This window comes from Arctopsyche grandis, chromosome 7 (genome assembly GCF_051622035.1).
Source record: "Arctopsyche grandis isolate Sample6627 chromosome 7, ASM5162203v2, whole genome shotgun sequence".
Taxonomy (NCBI): Eukaryota; Metazoa; Arthropoda; class Insecta; order Trichoptera; family Hydropsychidae; genus Arctopsyche; species Arctopsyche grandis.
In genome coordinates, this window is record NC_135361.1 from 22,307,504 (window position 1) to 22,330,289 (window position 22,786).

General features: G+C 37.9%; 1 protein-coding gene across 1 annotated transcript in view; it reads left to right on the forward strand.

Annotated features, from left to right (window-relative positions):
- Positions 1-3,193: 3,193 nt before the first annotated feature.
- The window catches only part of Kul (Kuzbanian-like), a 66,053-nt gene continuing 46,460 nt past the window's right edge, over positions 3,194-22,786 (forward strand). Inside the window, exon 1 of the mRNA XM_077434199.1 lies at positions 3,194-3,642. Coding sequence (XP_077290325.1) covers positions 3,441-3,642 — 202 coding nt within the window. The 5' untranslated portion in view covers positions 3,194-3,440. The remainder of the gene's footprint in view (positions 3,643-22,786) is intronic.

The window sequence follows — 22,786 nt, forward strand, 5'->3', positions numbered from 1 at the left end:
GATCACAATAGGCGTTGATCATGTGATAATATTTATAGTATTATACTAGTGTTCTGTCCGTTGATTTCAACGAGTGGTTTCGGAGAGAAATTGATACACAAATTAAAATAAAGTTATATGTTATATATAAATATTTAGTAAGGTTATTTATAAGCACGCTGGCGTACGTAATATTAATCGTTATAAAGAGTGCGCGCATTATTATAGTGCGTAATAAAGAAGCGTGTGTGTGTGTGTGTGTGTGTGTCACCCATGACTCGACCCAATGTCGCACATGCCTGTCGTCAAATGACGCTCTACACCCCCCCCCCCCCCCTCCCAATTCCCCGCTACCACGCTTCCTCGCTTCCCGAATAATTTGCTCTGATTGGGTGTCTGTCCACGAGTCTGCCACATACCCACCACGTCACATCTCTTTATATATACACTAGCTGTATTACCCGGCTTCGCTCAGTGTTTATAATATAAACCGCTTAAACATGACTAAGCTAATTCAATTAAAAAAAAAAAAAATTAAAAAATTTAAAAAAAAAATTAAAAAAAAAATTAAAAAAAAATTAAAAAAAAATTAAAAAAAATTTTTTTAAAAAATCAAAAAAAAAAATCAAATTTTTTTTTTGCCTTCTAGGGCTTCGCCCTCGGCGCCCCCCTGAGCCTTTGCCTTCTAGGGCTTCGCCCCTCCACGCCCCATGAGCAATTGCCGTTTAGGGCTTCGCCCCCCTTAGTTAATGCCTTTTAGGGCTTCGCCCCTCCGCACCCCCATGATTAAATGCCGTCTAGGGCTTCGCCCCCCTTAGTTAATGCCTTTTAGGGCTTCGCCCCCCGCGCCCCCAAGATTAATTGCCGTTTAGGGCTTCGCCCCCCTTAGTTAATGCCTTTTAGGGCTTCGCCCCTCCGCGCCCCCATGATTAAATGCCGTCTAAGGCTTCGCTCCCATGATCAGTTGCCTTTTAGGGCTTCGCCCCCCACGCCCCCAAGATTAATTGCCGTTTAGGGCTTCGCCCCCCTTAGTTAATGCCTTTTAGGGCTTCGCCCCTCCGCGCCCCCATGATTAAATGCCGTCTAAGGCTTCGCCCCCATGATCAGTTGCCTTTTAGGGCTTCGCCCCCCGCGCCCCCAAGATTAATTGCCGTTTAGGGCTTCGCCCCCCTTAGTTAATGCCTTTTAGGGCTTCGCCCCTCCGCGCCCCCATGATTAAATGCCGTCTAAGGCTTCGCCCCCATGATCAGTTGCCTTTTAGGGCTTCGCCCCCCGCGCCCCCAAGATTAATTGCCGTTTAGGGCTTCGCCCCCCTTAGTTAATGCCTTTTAGGGCTTCGCCCCTGCGCGCCCCCATGATTAAATGCCGTCTAAGGCTTCGCCCCCATGATCAGTTGCCTTTTAGGGCTTCGCCCCCCGCGCCCCCAAGATTAATTGCCGTTTAGGGCTTCGCCCCCCTTAGTTAATGCCTTTTAGGGCTTCGCCCCTCCGCGCCCCCATGATTAAATGCCGTCTAAGGCTTCGCCCCCATGATCAGTTGCCTTTTAGGGCTTCGCCCCTCCGCGCCCCCATGATTAATTGCCGTCTAGGGCTTCGCCCCCCTTAGTTAATGCCTATTAGGGCTTGCGCCCCATGAGGCTGGGCCCCCCGGGCCCCCTTCGGGGCCCCACGGGGCTGCGCCCCTTGTGGCGCCCCCTTTTGAGCCCCATGGGGCTGCGCCCCATGAGGCTGGGCCCCCCGGGCCCCCTTCGGGGCCCCACGGGGCTGCGCCCCTTGTGGCGCCCCCTTTTGAGCCTCATGGGGCTGCGCCCCATGAGGCTGGGCCCCCCGGGCCCCCTTCGGGGCCCCACGGGGCTGCGCCCCTTGTGGCGCCCCCTTTTGAGCCCCATGGGGCTGCGCCCCATGAGGCTGGGCCCCCCGCGCCCCCTTCGGGGCCCCACGGGGCTGCGCCCCTTGTGGCGCCCCCTTTTGAGCCCCATGGGGCTGCGCCCCATGAGGCTGGGCCCCCCGGGCCCCCTTCGGGGCCCCACGGGGCTGCGCCCCTTGTGGCGCCCCCTTTTGAGCCTCATGGGGCTGCGCCCCATGAGGCTGGGCCCCACGGGGCTGCGCCCCTTGTGGCGCCCCCTTTTGAGCCCCATGGGGCTGCGCCCCTTGTGGCACCCCCTTTTGAGCCCCATGGGGCTGCGCCCCATGAGGCTGGGCCCCCCGGGCCCCCTTCGGGGCCCCACGGGGCTGCGCCCCTTGTGGCGCCCCCTTTTGAGCCCCACGGGGCTGCGCCCCTTGTGGCGCCCCTGGCGGGGCCCCATGAAACTACTCGCCTTGCGCCCCCGCGGGGGTGAATCCATTGAAATGAAAAAAAAAATCGGCGCCCATGGATCGAAAAAAAAAAAATCGAATCACGTGTTCGATGACGTCACCGATCTACGGACGATGACGAAGACGACGACGACGACGACCAAGGATATTTACATACAAAGTCTCTTTCCAAATTATAGATTAGATATATATTATGCCCCAATGGAAGAGCCAATAGCAATTTAGCGATTAGAGAACCTTCTACTTTCACGAGAACCATCTATATCTCCAGTCATAAATAGTAACTAACTAAGAAGCTAGTGATTCTTAAAGATACACCAATGACAGGCAGACTAAATAATAGAGCGCGGATAGAGACCGTGCTTTTTCCAGGAATACAATGAACGGTGCGCTCTGGGTCCGCTCTTTAGTAAATAAATATAGTGGTGAATATAGGCCGGCGCATCACGGTTCCGTATTGTCCATTTCTATTGTGAACCTTTATTTTGCTCTCTAGCTTTGTATATCATTGTAATGGACAATGGCAAACCCATTTTTTGTCCTTAAAAGCACTGGGTCGCGCCTATCTCTGGTGACGAGTAGAGGTAGGATAGTCACAGTGCTATCCATTGTTCGGCAAACCTTTAACAATGCATTTACAACCTTTGAACAATACACGGCCCCCTCAGGCTCCGGTGACTAGTGATGAGATTTAAATACATATAATAATTTAAAAAAATGATGGCAGTTTATGAAGCAGTTCCATCTATCGAATTTATACAAGTTGAAGGATAAATTTGACCATAAAGAGACAAGATAGCGAAGAGAGGCAAAGAATAATAAGAACTGGAGAATACAATAGGAGTAATCTTAGTAAACAGTAAAGCGTGTAGTGGCAGCCATGATTAGATTGTTGTTTCATCCAGCAGGTGGTGCGTGTGTGTGTGTGTGTGAGTGCGAAACGTCAGTCTGAGCGAGTGTTCGTAAGCAGCAGTCAGTCGGCGCGGGCGGGCGCGGGGTGTGGACGTGTGTTTGAGCGTGTCGATGCGGGTTCCGAGTGTCAGTGGAGTGTAGGTGTAGTTGTAAATGCAAATGCAGATGCAGATTCAGATGCAGACGCAGATGTAGAGTCAGTGTCGAGGTGGTGATCCGCGTCATGTGAGCGCGATGGTCGCGCTTCCGGCGCGCCCCACCCACCCCAACAACCCCAACAACAACACCAACAATCCCACGAGCCATTGGCACTGGCACTTGTACTGGTATTGGTGGAATTGTTTCTGCTTCTGCTGCTGCTGCTGGTGCTGCGCCCTCTTCACCGGAGCCGCTGCACTTCCACCTCCGCTTCCACTTCCACCTCATCAGACTTCAGGTATACCCACCCACCTACACTCCTCGGAACATCGATCTGTTTACAATACACATTCACGTTCACGTTCCTCTGCTTTGAATGTTTTCGATGACAAAGGCGTGTTCGACGTAACGTCTTTCGTCTCTCGTCTCCCGTCTCCTCGCTTGAACTTTACCGAAAGGGTTCGATGTACCGCTAAATGGTGTACTCGTCACTCGTCTACCATTTACATATTCCTATTCGTAATGTCGTCTGTCTGCTTCGTTTTGACCTTGTCGATTTTTATTGTATGTAAAAGGCATGTAACGTTCGTCGATCAAATCGTATATATCGAAAGGAATATTAAAAATATATTTGTACCTAAATGTATTACAATGTTTGCCCGTTAATGACGAACGGAATAAAACAAATGAAATTTGTTTTAAATTTATGTGATTTTGTTTTGTTTTTTTTTTTTTTGCTTTTTCATGTCAGCTGATGAGTTTCAACTTTGTGACTAGTTGTAATTTCTTCCCCGACTAATGAGCTGATTTTGATTTTGATTTTTAAATACTTGTCTATATATAATATGTATATAAAAATGAATGTCTGTTTGTCTGCCTGTCTCGTATAGGCTCCTAAACCACTCGACCAATTGTAACTTTCAGGATTTGTTGTATGCATGTCCGGGAAGCTTACTGTAAAAAAAAATCGGCCAAAAACGGGAACGGAAACGGGAAAAACGGGAATGAGTGACATTGCAAAGCAATAATTTCAAAAGTGTTCGCGTCGTCATCTGGGTTGAATATGGTGAAATAAACAAACAATTGAATAATTTCAAATGTGTTCGCTGCCTGCGTTTTTTCGACAAATTTTCATTACTGTAATTTAATTTGATTATTAAGTATTAATTTGGAACTGAAACATTCACTTATCGAAACACATCGAAAGACGGGAACGGGAACGGGAATTGTTTGCGTTATTGTGGCATTGCAACGCAATCCGGGTTCAGCTAGTCATATATACATATGATATGAGTCATATGGCAAATTTGTAAATAAATAAATATAATATCGCTATTCTGTGTGTTTGTGTGTGTAGTTGTGTATCTGCGATAACGCTCGCCGTACTATAATAGTCATTTCGATTCAACATACATACATATGTACGTCACAGCCAAACCACTGCTAATAAAATGTACGAATATAATGACGAAAGAAAAAAACTAGTATATACATATATGTATGTATATATGTATACTGTTTTCTACCAATATTTCCTGTAGGCAAATTAGTCTCCGAGCATTTAGCGCCATCTATTGAAAATTAATTTAATTAATCAATATTTCTATTGGTGTTGTATATTGTTTATTTGTAGGTAGGTAGGTAGTTTTTACCATTTATTTTTTCATATAAAACTATTAAATATAAAATTATTATATTTAAATTAAATATATTCAAAGGGTATTTGAAAAAAATTCGACCGCGTACTGATCGAACACAGGGCCGACACATTTCTTTTATTATTTAATAACTTAATATGCCAACACCCATGCGATGATATTTCATCGGGTACAACACTAGTTATTTATTATTCATATATTATGTATGGTTGATATAGTGAAAAGAGTAAATAGATTGAAATGGCAATGGTCAAGTTTGATCTCACATCTAGAAGAACGAACGATAGATGGTCGAAAGAAGTGCTCGAATTATACCCGAGAGGGTATCCGAAGGGTTTCCAAAAATATAATATTATTTTTGTGCAAATATTTATTTGCACAAATTTACTATATATTTACAGAGGAACAAACTATAATGAAATATTATATCATCATCATCTACAGCCATTCACCATTCACTGCTGGATGAAGGCCTATCCAAGACGCTTCCAGTAGTCTCTGTTTTGCACAACTCTCATCTTCCCTGCGGTTTTCCTTTTATCCTTTTGCATTCTCTCGGGTACCATTCAAGCACTTCTTTTGTCCACCTTTCGTCCATTCTTCTAGCCACGCGGCCCGCCCATTGTCATTTCAATTTCTTTACTCTTTCTACTATGTCCACTACACTTGTCATATTTCTCACCCACGTATTCCGTTTCCTGTCTTTCCTCGTTATGCCGAGCATACAGCGTTCCATATTCTTTGAGTGCATTGGACTTTGTGTAGCATCTTGGCGTTCAGTGTCCAAGTTTCACATCCATACGTCATAACTGGCAAAACGCATTGATCGAAGATCTTTTCCTTCACGCACGGTGGCATGTAGGAAAGTAGGATTAAAAAAAAGCGCCTTGTGATTAACGTAGATAAGACCCAACTAATGTTCAATAGTTATTGCATGCCTGATAGCATCTCATTAGATGATAAACCAGTTGAAGTAGTAAATAATTATTTATATTTAGGTCAAATAATTGACATGTCCGGTAGTAAAGATGAATAGATAAAGAGACGTATGAAATTAGGGAGGAGTGAAATATTATATATTATAATAATGTGAAAAAAAAAACGCCACTGGAGAATTTTTTCATTAAGACATGCCAACATGAATACGAAATAAATTAGAAATACTAAAAAAATATGGATGCCCTAGTCACAATTGGACAGTTTATTTCTAATGGAATATATAAGCATATAAATATAAGAATATATAAGCGCCGCAGCGGGATTTTTTCTGAAAATATTTTAATTTAATTTAAATTTTTGGATATTCTTCTTGTGTTCGCAGCCTGGAAGGCTGGACCTCGTAGTTTTTATTTTAAACCTTGGAACTAATGTAAATTGAACTACTTATATTATATTAATATTTAAAACAAATATTATATTAATATTTAAATTAATCATCGTATATAAGAACTGACGGAATTTTGACAATGGGTTTTTGGAAAGCCTCGGAGTCCTGCTGGGTGAATCCTGCCCGAGAGAATGTAAAAGGGTGCATGGAGGAAGGCCCCTAGGGGAATTGGTGGATGAAATCAGAAAAAAATGTGTCGGATGAAATGGCTGAGTGTTGCCCAAAACAGAGACGAATGGAAACGTGTTTGAGAGGATATACAGCATTGAATGGCGAATGGCTGTAAATGATGATGATATTGTGTATATGTATAACTGATATACATATAAACATTGCGGTTAAAATGAACATACATACATATGTTACGGGTCTACGTGACGAGCCAGAATGTTAAATTACAGAAACACAAATATCGGAAGGCAAAGATCGAATGGTAAACAGTACATACTCACTTAATTTGCGCGAGCAGGGTACAACAGGAACAAGAGGAACAGGCTTTTCCTCCCGTATTCTGCGCGCGCACATTAATACGGGAGGAAAAGCCTGTTCCTCTTGTTCCTGTTGTATCCTGCTCACGAAAATTAAGTGAGTATGTACCGTTTACCATGCACCCTTTTTTTTTGATCTTTCAACTTAAGATCTTTCGATTTTCGATCTTTGCCTTCCGATATTTGCGTTTTCTGTAATTTAACCTTCTGGCTCGTCACGGAGACCGATATGTTACATACGGTATTGGTAGGTCGTCGCAAACATGAGTCCTACGCATTCGTTAGTAATTCAATATTCACATTATTTAATTTCAATATTCACTATTTAATTATTAAGTAAATATAAATAAATGCGAAATCAAAGTCGGAATCGCTCGATTTTTAATGACTTCGTCGCCAACTCTACAGCTCCGATTGAAACGCTTAAAATATTATAATCTCTTAAAAAAAGAAAGCTTACTTTTATTAGAATTTAAATGTTTTATAAAAATATTTATGAACATTATGATTTATTTATTACTTTATTTTTTATTATATTAACGGGATTGATATGACCGCGAATAAATTATAAAACAGTTTTGATAAATATTTATTACACATACAGTAGTGGTCAATAAAAGTCGTTCACTTTTTAATCGTTCACTCACATTTTATTGCTTCGCAATTATTATAAATATTTTTTAATAAATTAATTGTAGAATAAAATCACATTTTTCTACTTTAAAATAGTTCAAGCCGCAGAATAATAAATTCTAGATATCAAGTTTTTAATTTTCAGTGATTCAGTTTTTGAATTTACAGGACAAAAATTTAATTTTGTTCGCCATTATAATGAAAAAATAATGAAATAGTTTATATTTACAATTATATAAAATTAAAAACAGAGAAAAAACAAATAGTGTTCACTTTTCAATTAATCAATTTTCCTATTTTGGAATTTTAAGATCTAAATCACGAATGGTATTTGCTCTTTATTATAAATGATTCGTAAAATAATTATAAAATACACCGATATAAACGCGCAGAACAAAAGTAAATTCCTGTATATTATATTTTATTTCCAATAAAAATTAAAACATACTCACAATTAGACTCCAGAGTCACGTGGGCGCAACATTAATAAAAAAAAAGTTTTTGCAAAAGCCTATTATATGTAGATTACTGCATACTTTTCACAAAATTATAATATATGATTTGTTTTGTGGAGGTTTCCAATTGCAATGAATAGTTGAAATATTTTTTCAAAGGTATCCAAAATACCAAACTATGTACTTATGTATAGGTATGCCCACAAATGGCAAAAATTAAAATTTTGTGAGACCGTCATAATTGTCATAAAGCTTTATGACGGTTTTATAAGTTTTAGCCTAGCACGTCAGATGCTTTGTTCAATGTTTTGAGGCCTTAAAATAGTTACATTCCGTTGCATAAAGTTAAAGATAACGAATCTTTCGTACCAGTGCTTCTCTTTTTTTACTCCTATCTCATAAAAAGATCTTTAAAAAACTAATTTATAATTTTTTTTGCTCGGCATTGACGGGGTTATTTTGTGCGGCATTGCTATGCGCGGGTTTGTCCTGCGCGGCTTTGGCGGGTCATTATATTGAACACTCATAATATTCGGAATATCAATTTTATTCATGTGTTTCATTATGTATTTTTTATGTATCACAATACGTATGTATAAAAATTTTAAATCTATTATTTTTAAAATAAATATATGTAGAAGCATTACAGTTGTTCAAAGGAATATGTATTACAGACTCGTTTCAAGATTTTTATCATTTTTTTAAGGATGACCCTTGTCATATTTTTTCTCAAAGGGAGTGCCCCTTACATAAAGTTTATAATTGGGTTTATCTGAATAAGTCCAATAAAATTTGCTATAATTTTACGGAAATTTATCTTACATATATTACGCAATAAAAATAATAATACCCGTCGTATGCTACAACGTAATGAAATAAAACACAATATCTATTGTACATACATATATTGCAGTGGCGGCTCGTGATAATTTTTAGTGGCGGGGCTGCACTGAAAATATGTCTAAAAAATGTCACCATAATTATTCTATCATGTCATAACAGGACAAAATAAGCACAATTTTTGGCGTACGACCACTTACATGTGGATTTAAGTATTATTGAAAAAAAAAACTAGCAAAATTCACCACCCATTAAAGGGGTGCGTCCAAACGCGATGAAGATTTCGAAAAATACGCTGGTACTCCAGTAAGATTGCTAAAAAAATTCGTTCTTGCTGGTTTCGCGACGCGGATTAAAAAAAACCCCAAAACCTTTCAAAAACTTAACCCCCTAATTCGTAACGAAAAACATTAACCTGTTGACAATGCATCGATACATCGGTTGTTTCATCTGCCATAATAGCTAGATAAGTTGTTTTTTTTTTATTTCAGCACTTATTTGTTCCCTACACACGTTCAAAATACAATCTAAAAGTTAATTTTGAATTGTTTTTGATGTCCCTTTAAAAACCGAAAAAGTTTGAAAATGTTTTTTTAAAGAATCGTCGAAATTTTGTGAATATTCTAGAAGCCCCCGAAAAACTCCTGGATTTTTTGAATTATCTGTTTCATCGTGTCCCCTCATTGGCATTTCAAATTTACCGCAAAATTTAACGCAATCAATAATTTTAAATAAAACATCCCGATTTTTTTTTGACGTTTTCGTTATGCTTATCTATTTCCCGCCGACAAGCTTCCCAAAATCGTGAGATTACACAAATTTTTTAAGTGTTCGACACTTCCCTCGTGTTTTTAAATTTATCGTTTAAATGTTTTAAGTCAATAACTCCTGTTTTCGTCCAAGATGCTTCGCCTGGCGACTCGCCTCCAAACAAAAGACACGGATAACAAAATAACGCGTTTTTTTCTGTACATCTCGTTAACCAATTGTATTTTTTATAAATGTCTGGATTAAATTTTCGCGAGTAACTAAAAGATCTACTAGTTGCAGGCTGTGAAATAATTAAATTGGGCGTGAGGCAGCCTAATGCTTTTATAGCGACTTTTTCGGTAAGTTCTAGTCGCGAAAAGTGCAAATTTTGTAAATATTTTACTGAATTCTTTTGTTCTTCCATTTTTAAAAGAAAAAAAATCTTAATATATTTAAATAAAAAATTACGAGAAAAAGTTAAACCGATTTGAAAAAAGTTTGCTGTTATCAAAATGAAAACGACTCACCGAAGATTTGATGAGGGCTCGTACACAACCAATTAAGAGTAACGAAAACGAATAAAGCTGTGATCGTGCGATTCAACTAATCAAATGTAAGATCAAGCGCGCGAAATCTTAAACAAACTGACAGATGAATTTCGAAGGCGAAGACTGCCGACTGTAGACGGCAGACAGGCGAAGGCTGCCGACTGTCCAGCCCAAAATGGCAGAGTGAGTGAAAGAGAAAGAGCTATCTGCAGTTGCAAATAGCTCTTTCTCTTTCTCGTTCCGAAACTCCGGGCTGCGCAGCGTTCAGCTCGGCGCTGTAATACTTTACAGCCAGTACAGCAACATTTTAATTCATCTGTCACCATACAAGTTAGTGGGGTCTTCAAAACGGTCAACATTACTTACAATATCACCCTTTTGGATATGGGTGATATTGTAAGTAATATTTACTCTGTCGAAGGCCCCAATAGTTAAGTCCATCCAACTAATAAAAAAAATATCATTAATAAATAAAATATTAAATGTATTATTAAATATATATCTTAGAATTTTATAGGAGGGGCTGCAGCCCGGCAGCCCATTAGGACGAGCCGCCACTGATATATTGTATTAATTTGCCTACAAGTATTGGATTCGTTGACTTTTTATGGCTAGGCGATGGAATTTGTTTTCCATATTTTTCGATATCTCAAAATTTAGGACCCGAATGTTCGTAAATCGTAGTACTTGCACCAATTGCACCAATTTCGTTCATTTATTATTTCGCTGCCAATATACATACATATGTGTGGGCATTATCAAACATAGATTTTATCGACGTACGCTATTTATGTAGCAACCAATGTGTTTTGAAATCGCACATTCAGTTTCAGCATTTATTTACATCTGCATACCAAAGTTGTTGCAGCCAGTTCAGAAAACGATTTCAAATGAACACAACGAAATGGAAACGCAATTGTTCGGCTCAAGTTTATTTGTTCGATTGTTCGTTGTGAGAATCTACTTGGAATCCGTCTGAATTCTCATAACATTTACTTAATTTTCTTGTTGCGAATAATATCGTTTCCGTTATTGCGATCTTCGAGTATAATATAATCGGCATAATCTATCGATTTTTCGACGAGTTATTATACTCAAGTACATATGTACATGCGTTGTATAAAAGATTGCTGCAATTTATTTTTAACAAAGTGCGCGACTACAACGCACCTGAGATCTGTTATACCAGCTGAATTATGGTTTATTGGAACCGAAACCCTATACAGACACACAAAACCTCTTATTAATTTCATCCCCCCACATTCGAAGGGAGCGAAAGTGTATCAGCCGAGTTCCACCTGTGCATTTCGATTTAGGAGTTTCGTATTCTTTTGTAATGGAACTCTGTAATGTATATCGACAGCTCGCATTTACGCAGACGCTTTTTATATTTTATTATTATTGTATATATGTATGTATGTAATATGAAAATCCTTTTAGTATACATAGGTGTACATACGATAGGTCGTACGAAAAGAAGAATATTTCGAGTTGCCTCTGCGCGAGTGTAATTTACGATCGGTATGTTTGCGAAACTTACGCTTGACACGTATATCGGATGTGTACGGAAATTTTCATGCAAATAAAAAAGTGGAAAAAATACAAATGGATCTTGTCTGAAAATGTGGGCTCTCTTTATCTGGTCGCATTAATCTGGATGAGGAAATTGAAAGCGGCGCGCCCGCACGTTTCACGGGAGTTTTTGGACCGACGTTAATTTCGTGCAATTTTTCCACCACTCTTTCCATCTGAGGTAGAGTTTGAATTGTCTCTATGCGTTAAATGTCTTCCAGTGATGTGATTAGAGGTGAGGCGCTTTCTTGGAAGGCTTTTGTGAGTGCGTAAATCAATTTTCTGAAGAGTCGTGATGCACTCTATAAAAAGTGTCTTGGTTTTATGCTCACTTTTGATGACAGTTATTGATTTAATATTGTTGCGTGGACGTGAAGGGGGTTTCTGACGCTGTGAATAGTAGCGGTAGAGGTTTATTGTTGACTCGTTGACCATCCAGCTCCGAATGAATCTCGGAACAAATCCGCCGACTATTTATATAAATCGGGTACTCTCATTCTAGCGAGATCATTGGTCGATGAGTCGCGAGACCTTATTGGCTGTTGTATACAACGTGCTCATACGCCGAGGACTTTTTGGCGTAATCAGGCGATCAGTGCTTTCAATCAGTGGACGATGGACACCGATCGCCGAATCTCCATGTGTTAGCTGTTGATTGATGCTTACATACATACATATGTAGATATATGTAGGCTTAATAGGCGTTTTTTTTACCGTGACCTGCACCTTCACCACCATGCACATTGTTGAAATGTTCTAACTTTGATAGTTTAAGATTGGATTTTGAAAACATCTTGGATCATAAGATGCATTGAGGTCGTTGTGTACCATATTTTTCTGCTGTACAAGTGAATTCTTAACCGACATAATTGTCTTTCCACTGGCGTTTTTTTGACATGGCAGGGTTTACTACGATTAATTAAATGATAATTAGAAAGAACGTATAAAATAATAATAATATGTATTAGGCTAACTGGACTGATTAAGTGCCCGAACAAAGGATACGCTGGAGTTCTCACAGACCTGGGCGAGTGCGTGCGTAAACAATTGATGCGCTAGGGTAGACCTTTAACTGCTTAGACAATAGACACATTAATGGATTGGGGAAGCTGTGCTGGGCAACTTGTCCTTTACAAGGAGGTACATACGGTATATCAGATTATTCTGGAGTGAGCGGTGGTTTTATTTGGACCTCTTGAATCGTTGAATCAATGCTGTGAAGTGACTTTGGCCTCCTTTGAATCCTGAACCCACCCCTACCCAACAATATATATATATATATATATATATATATATATATATATATATATATATATATATATATATATATATATATATATATATATATATATATATATATATATATATATATATTAGATATCGCAAGGGTTTCAAAACATTCATTCGATCATAATTAATTCATTGTTTGGTGGTAAGCAATGCCGCGTTTCCGAAGGCATGAAATACGAAATTAATTTCCATTAAATTGGCAAGATATTTGCCGACAATTACTTCTGTAAGTGGCATACACAGGATTAAAATAATTTATTCGCCAACTTTGTCGTCGGTTTCTTAGTTGAATTAGCATCGGGAAATTGGCCGAAAGAGATAAGAAATTAAGTCCGAATTATATATACCTTTGGGCTTTAAATACCTCCCCCAACGCCAACTAAAGTATAACTATCAATAATTAATTATCGGATTCGGAACTTGTATTATATATCGAGTATATTACAGACGAAAAGACGGAAACTTCTGGAATATATGTTATTTTCGCATTTCCTTCGGGATTTGATATAAACTTGTGCAATACACACGTTCGACATGTGTTTTTAAGGGGGTCGGTTTGAGCTGAGGCGGGCTGTTTTTGCAAAAATAAAGTCGTTTGGGGGGTCGAAAACCGACGTCGACGTCGAAGACTCTCGTGGATTTATTACAGGTGTTTGCAGGTTAATAAGACCTCACAGTTGCTTCTATTCCTAGCGCTGCCTCACCAACCCCAATATTGCAAATTGGAATAGCGGAAAAACCACTTTAACAAATTGGCACCGAACCCCCTTGCTGACGCTACTACTGAAAACCCTCCTTCCTCTTGTGTACCGAGCGATGTAATAAACTGAAGGGTTTTTTAATTGTTTTATAATTAGTCAAACGCAATTTTCATAAACGCTGAGGATGTTTGCCTTGTTCAACAATGTATCTCAAAATAGACACCGACGGAGAAATTTGTCTGCAAACAAACCGGCAGATTTGTTTCTAACAATTTGTACATTGTAGCTGTTTTTCAATAACGAGATACTTGTCTGCCAACAAATACAACATAATATAACCCTATTTGCAATGGTCGTTGTCATTCGCTGACTCAAACTTGGACGTGAAAGGGGGTTTCCACATCGGAGTGAAAGACTCAGTGGTAGATATTGTTTATTATTTGAATGAATCACCGGAGCAATCCGCCCACCTTTTATACTAATGTATACTCAATGCAGTGAGATCTACCAGTCGATTAGTCGCGTGGCCTTATTGGCTGTTGAGCGTTGGGTCCCGATCGCTGATTGGATGACGAGTGCTGATCACCCATTGGATGACGAGTGCTGACCACCCATTGGTCGACGAGTACCAATCGTCTAACATTCATGTTGCAATATTATTAAACCAATGACCCAATTTTTTTCTTACGATTAGGATATTTAACGATTATTTTGTTCTATAAAAACTTTTCTACATATAAATGTGTCTTGTCTATCGTAGAGTTTCTATTTACGTCGAATTTATCCGTAAATGCTCAACTTAATTAAGTTGACGGGTTAGATTTTAATAAGTTTGAGTTTCAAAATAGTGGGCATTTTAGCGGTTGCTTATTTGATTATAAGAGGTTTATAATGTGTAATTAGCTTAGTAATTGTCTGTTAGATGAGACGAGTGCCTTGGCCTGAAGCCTTATAACCTAAAGTTGGAATGGATACGGTCTATCGTGACGGATATATTGGATAAATTATATGTATAATGTGTTACATAATATACATATAGCACATGTGTGTATAAGCGAAATTTCTGCGTATATATTAATTAGAAAAAATCCGGAATCGATGTGTTTGATGTAGGCGGTTTCCATATTGAATATATAAATTGAAATCAATGGTATGTATGTACATATTTCAGATCGCTTTTATATATGGGAGAATTGTGCTTGCATTATTAAGGGAGTTTTTTTATCGCGCTTATTTTAATACTTTATATATTTTTAATGCGTAACGGATAGGTGAAAAGTGAGATTTGAAAGCTTATTTGTTTTTGTTATTATTTTTTTTGAAATTTTTTCTTTTATTTTTCCTTCAATCAAATTGTATACTTGAGTGTAAATTGAAGTGCCTTTGATTTTGTTTCTGTATAACATATGTGTATATAAAATTTTCCATAAAGCAAATTTTTAGGTTTGTTTTAAATTTCATTCCAAAAGATGGGTATGAATCGTTTGAAACAATTACAGGTAATACAATTTATTACCATTTAAGTTCATAAAGATTTTTTATGGTAACCAATATTAGTGTATTCTTCAGTGGGCCACTAACTGAAAAAGTACTTTCCTTAAATAAATGCCATCGTTTATGTATATCTCATACGTTAGGCGTACCCAAGCAAAATGACATTTTATCGCGACGTGCATTTTCTATTTCGGTAAAACACATTTTTACTCTGCCGATTGATTCACTTATTACAATCTCCACTGTATCCAGTAAGAGTCGAGGTACATTCCCCGGGGAAAAGATTTTTCCGTGCGAACAAAATTCATCCCCCCCCCCCTTGAAAAGAAAATACTCGAGAGCCTAACTAAATTTACATTACGGATGAGGGTAAAGAAACCTCGGACGATTTTTTGCTACAAAGTTTTTCCATAGTAAACAAGAAAAAAGTGCTGTGTATGGTATGTGCATATGTATATAAAAAAAAAAGAAAAACAGTTTCGCGCCTAAAACTTTCCGCCCACCTATGCGAGGACATCAAGCCTAGCGTTGACGAGATTTCCGTGTAAAATGTTCCAAATGATTGATTAAAAAATCGGTGTCGGAATCACTATGGCGCCCACTGGCTCACATTGGAAACAGAGCGTAAGTGTTTGGCTCGGTTTTGTGGCCCGTTATCAATCACCGACATGATCTCGACGAATGCTTTAAAACTTCTCGGATCAAAAAAGGAATGATGAGCGAGAAGGTTCCGTTCCGTTCTGCTCGCACAGCCTCTTAACCCATGCCACACCCCCGCGTCCTAGTTTCGCGCCACAGAACCCACAGCGACAAATTTTATATCAATCCTAGCTGAGGGAGAGGGCGTGTCGTGGGTGAGGACTCGAGAACTGGGTCCACCTCGCTCATCAAGCCTAGGCTCTGGTAATATCGTGCCTATCAAAACTTGAGAATGTTTTTTGGTTGTTAGTGCGAAATGTGGGTGGTTGGAGGGTAGGAGTAGGCGGAGGGAGTGATGAGGGAGGACAGGATGGGAAAAAGTGACAGCTAAAATCACTGCCGTCACTTTTGACAAGCACTTGTACTAATTTGCGACTGGGGAAGGAAGGGCTTTCGGTAGTTGAGTGAACTTGAGGGGATTTTCGACGAGCCTAATTTTGCTGTGTAATCTGTCAAAAATATCATACATACGGCGTGCGTCTACGAGTGGGACTTCCAAGTGTTGGATCTTTCAGAGGATATATTACGTTCAATTAATAATGTCTAGACGTGGGGTATGTGTACATATTCTGACATATTCCTAAAATGAGATGCAGCAAATACAGCAGTCAAGTCTAAACGTTCAGTAAATACAGCGCATGACATCTTCTCTCAACACATATTTCATATTGAACCGACGTATATGGTGAGATCTCAGCTTTTATGAAAACATAGCCACAATCAATTTGGTTCAATATTGTTTTCTGTATAAATATGTTAAAGTTCAATAAATTATATTTAAATAGCACACGCACAAAAATCTAAAAAGAGTAAACTGAAATTTCCGGTTGACGGAATTTCACTAAATTTGATAAATTACTCGGTATTACGTTTAAACTTCTAGATATGAGATTTCGGTTCAATACACCAAAAGGTTTCGAAGAAAAATTCAAAAAATCTCTAGAGTAAAAGTGCTATTTCCGGTTGAGGTAAAATAATTTAAAAAAATACTAGCTTATGTAATGTATTATACTTACTACACCTAAAATAGTTTCAATTCGATTTGCCGAGTGCCTTAGGAGATAAACGAATAAAAAAACTTCAAAAAAGAGGAAACCTTATTGGGGAGATTCCACTTAAAACTAAATTAAATAAATAACATCGTATCGATAAGCAATTCAGCACTGATACTAATTACACTGTTCGACAAATGACGACTTTTTTTTGATTCAGAGACGAAATATGACTTTTCTTATTTCTATGAAATATGACTTAGATATATGCCCAGTGAACACGAATCTGGTAATAAAAAATGTTGATTGGCTGGAGATTCGGAGATGTATGTGTTTTTTAAATCGCGCGATGTTTCTATATCTTGGTGTTCGGTCGATGTCTCAAAATCTGTCAATTTCCTGTTCAAAATAAAAATTGGAATCTATAGTCGGGTATTTTATCTTTCATTTGTAGTACTTTCCAGCTTTCAAATCTCTCTAAGTAGTCGTCCAGTTCAAATCAAAAGTCAAAAGTACCTATTTTCACTTGGGATATTTTCCCACTGTTAATACTATTTTATATTGAGTATTTTCTATTGAAACATGTTTATTGGGATAGTGCTCTGACCACACAATTTTTTGTTTTCGTTTAAAAGGGTTAATTGGAAGTGTGCTGAATTTTAAATCGGTAAAATTGCGAGCTAAAAAATCGTATTAGTTGCTTTGCTTTGTGTACACTGTACGCTCGACTTGTGCTGAACGGACAAACACATACTAACACAAACACATACATGTTTTTCTAAACCTTAAAAACATAATCAGTGATCGATTCTGAGTTCAAATTTTTCAAAATCTAGAAGTAGAAATTTCGCATGATTGCAAGATAAAGTAAAATAGACTGGATTTAAACCAATACGAAAGAAACGCTGCGTATTTTCTTGCGCGCTGTCTATTTCGCATCCGTTTTTGCTAGACTTGACTCAATAATATTATGACTAAGACTTCTGGTAACCGAGTTCGATATATAAATGTAAAATTAACGTGTCATCTTGTGGCACGTTTGCCGTATGTTGGTAACTAAAATATTAACATTAAAGGTCGACATTGGGTTTATTTTTAAACAGAAAAAATATACGTCTCTTTTCAATAAATGAAAGGGTATTGTAGGTATAATATCTAAAGCAGACTTGACCCCAAATTTCTGAAAAAAAAAAACGGCAATTTCATTGATGCTTTACGCGATAGACGTTCATATAAAATAATAAACAATGCTATGCATTAAAAGTAGTTGCGTGCGAGCACACCTTTAACGTCAATGGTGAATAAAATTATTACGATGCAAAATAAAATTTGAATAGAAAATACTTTTTTCAAGCTAAGAGAAGAATACAAACTAACCGGACGGATGTGTCGACCGGATGTTCGTTAATATTTGTATACACATATGTATGTACATACATTGTCGTGGGCAGATCCCGTTGACTGCGTGCTTTATGTGTGTACATATTCGAAAACCTGAAAAGTCACGTCTATTGATCGAATGTGAATTTTTATTATTGTTCGTTATGAATTTATGTACATTTTTATGTTTGCGCGTCACACGAACCGAACGACAGACAGCGATGATTCGATCCACTGAAATCATACGCACATACCGTATATTTATTACGTGTACCCACATTGTATGTATTTACTTTCCACACTCGTACATATGTGTATATCATACATTATGCATACTAATTTTGTGTGTAGTCGAATGACGGAAGTATATACATATGTATTATATGTAGAGTGCAGTGAAATGTGACTGATTGTTCATTACGAAAATGTTTTGTATCCAATGTACGGTTTTAGATACATATGTATGTACTTAATTGCAGGTAACTTTCGGGCTTAGATTAGCTGAGATAAGATTTCAATGTCTTGTCTTGTCTTGGCCAAAACTTCTGAATAATTGATTAGCTGAGATAAGATTTCAATGTCTTGTCTTGTCTTGGCCAAAACTGCTGAATAATTTAGGCTAGCATTAGTTCATAACAAAGGTCGACCAATAGAGTTAACCCTTTGAATGCTGACCAACGCCAAGTCCATGGGCCTGAAAAACGCCGATAGGCGTTTTTATTTTGAGCATTTACAGAGTAAAAAAGAATACTATCCGCTAAGCCTTTCCAGGTAGCATTGAAAAAAAATGCATTGATCATGGGTCGTATAAACGGTGTCATTCATTTGTCAATGTTTATAAAGACTGGTTTACGCCGGAATTTCTGAATTAATAACCATAACAGAATTTCCCGATGGAAATCCCTAACTGCTGAGTATTTTAGATTGTGGCTTGGCGTTTAGATTGTGAGCATTATATTTTTAACAACAATGAAGAAGATGGAACTGGTTTTGGAAATATACATTCTTTGATAGACTTCTTTTATTTATTTTATATAGTTGCAAGATATAAAATAAAATATATTAGTCTAAACACACCTTTACAAAACTCGAAATCCTTGGCGGTATTGATCTAGGATTTGTTTGGATTAGCTACAATATTTATACCTGCTTTCTATTAGATTTCTAAATAATTCTAGTTGGAAATGTTGGTGAAAATTTCAGCGTGGTGGGTTTTCAACAGAAAATACGTCAACACTCAAAGGGTAATCTAATAGTAAACATTTAATTAAATTTATTTGAATATTAACTGAGGTGTAGTTAAGACCACGTATATACATACATACATATGTATGTACATATATTCCAAGCCCAATGGTAGATGGTAAACAAATTGCCAGAATAATTGACTAGTGGTTAGTTAGCATATAATGCTTCGAACGAAGTGGTCACGGGTTCAAATCCCACTGGCTTCTGCTGGCCAGACCTTGGATTTATGACTCTAGGTCGATCGTTTCCTATCAGAGTTTTTCAATTTATTTGACTTTCATTGAAATGGTTCCAACAAATAGGCAACCTTACCCATTTTCTCGCTAATTTTTACAAAATGCAGCAAATTTACAAATTTGACTATAAATGGCTCTGTGGGTGTTGATTGATATGTATTTACTTTGTATAATACTAATAATACTTGTATCGAGTGTACAATATTTCTGGCCAGGAAGGCGCATCGGGGTCACTTGTTAGGGCTTCCTGGTATAAAATAAAAATAAAGTAATAAAAATGAGGTTCACTCTGTTAGTTATATCGAAGTTGAGGTAACGAAGTAAACAAAATATATTACAATTGAAAATACGCTTTAACTATAACAGTAGTTGGTACCAGGTTATATGGAATACACTGGAACAGGAAGATACACTTCAACTGTAACATATGCATTACAGATAGAAACGTTTGATTTGTCGCTTTTTTTTTAAATTAAGAATTGATTTGTTTGTAATATTGAGATATTTTTGCCATTGGAATGTATTTGATGCATTGATTTAAGAAATTTTTGCTGAAATTAGGTTTGCTGTAAGTTTGTTCGTTGGCGGTTCGTGTCGGGATTTGGACCTGTTGGATTTCCACCGATCGGGACTATTTCGTGTTGGAATTTTATCATGCAATATCGATTCATATCCGATTTTTTCTCGGGGAAATATTTTACGCGGAAAATATTCCATCGGAAGGGAGAAAGGAAGAAAGGGAGATGGTGGATGAAAACTTCGCCGGCCTAAATGGACGTTTTATTTCGTACAGGGAGAGGTACCTCTTCCGTTCTAATTAATTTAACGTTTCGCACAAAAGGAAGTCACCCCCCCCCCTCTGCTCCCCCTCTCGCCTCTCTTCGAGGCAATTTCGTTCGGTTATTAATTGTGATCCTCTAATGGTATTATTTGCAAGGAGGTAGCTGTGTGGGTAGCCAATTTCCATCATAACGGACGAAGAATTCGCTACATGTCCGCTGTTTTGTTTGCGTATTTGTGTTTACAATTTGGTACGTTTAACTAACGGAGCGAATGGTGTACATACATATGTACTTCAGAGATTGGGCTTTATGGTGGATATACAGGTACACAGACCTGGGTCAATTGCGTGCTAAGCGAAATCTCGAATAAAACCTGGGAATAAAAGTGCGATCGTGTTAATTTGACTGATGGTACCCATATATAATGAATTTGTGCTACAGTTATTGCTGGATACTCGAGTATTCCAACATAATGGTCGGATTACATGTATGTACATATGTATGTATTATTCGGTCATATGCCATGCCAATGTGCGTGTTGAGATGTCTGCCTATATTTTAGTCTTTAGTGTGTGCTCTTTACGAATACCCAAAATCGTCGATTCTATTAGTGCTATAAATATATGTAATCAGAATGAGCTTTTGTACTTTTTAATGTACTTTTTTCCTTCAGGTACACGTAGACTCGCTGTCCTATTATCGAGCTCGAAATGGAAAATGTAACTAGCTGGAACTATGTACATATATAGAAAAAGCAACCTTTTTACGTTTGATTTAAATTATTATATGTATATTTACTTTATTTCTCAAAGCAGGCTCCTCAAAATTGCAGAACAGATGTTATATGTATATGTAACTTCACGTAGTCTTGAGCCCTGAACGTTGCTACCCACTTGTTGTTTTGGGGTACGATTTTATTAGTAGGGCCCTGTATTGATCCATATTTATCGTTCTATGTACATATATATATATATATATATATATATATATATATATATATATATATATATATATATATATATATATACATATATATTATATAATTGAACCCAATTTTGCCTAATGGTAACAATTCAACTTTAATTTCTATGGGATAATTGTAACTTTGTTTATTGATCTTTGTATGAGACGAATATGTATGCATGTATGTACCTATGTATTTTATATATATAAGACATATTCGATTCAACGAAATATTAGTTGAATCGAATATGTCCCCAAATGTCTATGATACTGTGTTAACATTTTATCGATGTTTGTAATTGGCCAGGAAAGCGCATTGGGGCTAACCTGTTGTGCCTTCCTGGTATTTGATCAATGGATCAAAGAAGTGTAGAATGCTGTATGCTCGGTATGACGAAAGTGATACAAGCGTAGTTAATATAATGAAGAGAGAGTGGTGATCTTATGTGCCTGATCCTGATGCCTGCTACTGTGCCTGATGTTAGATCTTCAATGTGTCTTGCCAGTGATGACGTATGGATGCGAATCTTGGGCATTGAATGCTAGAAATGCTGTATGCTTGGCATAAAGAGGAGAGATAGAAAACCGAATACGTTGGTTAGAAGTATGACAAAGGTGGTTGATGTAATGGTGAGAGTAAATAAATTTAAATGGCATTGGGTGGGTCACGTAGGTATATAAATGGACGAAAGAGTGCTCAAATGGTACCCGAGAGAATGTAAGAGAGAAAAGAAGTCCACAGGGATGATGTGTGAATGAAATTAGATAAATGTGTGGGACTAGATGGATGAGAGACGAAAGGAAGCGTGTTGTAGAGGCCTTCATATAACAGTGGATGGTGAATGGCTGTAAATGATGATGATGATGATGATGATATGTATGTACAGAGTTGATTTAGTAGTAAAAAATATATTGGGCATTGGTCGTGCTCACGATCAAAGAGAAAACTATTTTATTATACGTATAGATTTATAGAAATGTTCTTGCTTCGTAGTTCAAATTTTATCGAACTTTGTCAAAGCACTCATTCTAATTTGCCCTGCTTATGAGAGAGCTTAAATAAATGAAGTTGTTTTGGTCACGAAGTTTAGTACGCGGTACTTTTTAACGTATTTATGTATTCTGTTAATATGTAGGCTTAGTTCTGCGGTTGACATTATTAAGCCCTAATTGAAACAGTGTTTCGACAGAATCATAACTCTTCAAAAGGTCGAGCTCATTTTTACGTCAATATTGGCAATTTGGCATTATTCATGGTGGGGGGTGGGGGAGGGGGGATTGTCTTACCCACTCGACCGGAAGGCAGCAATGTGTTTTCACACGCTT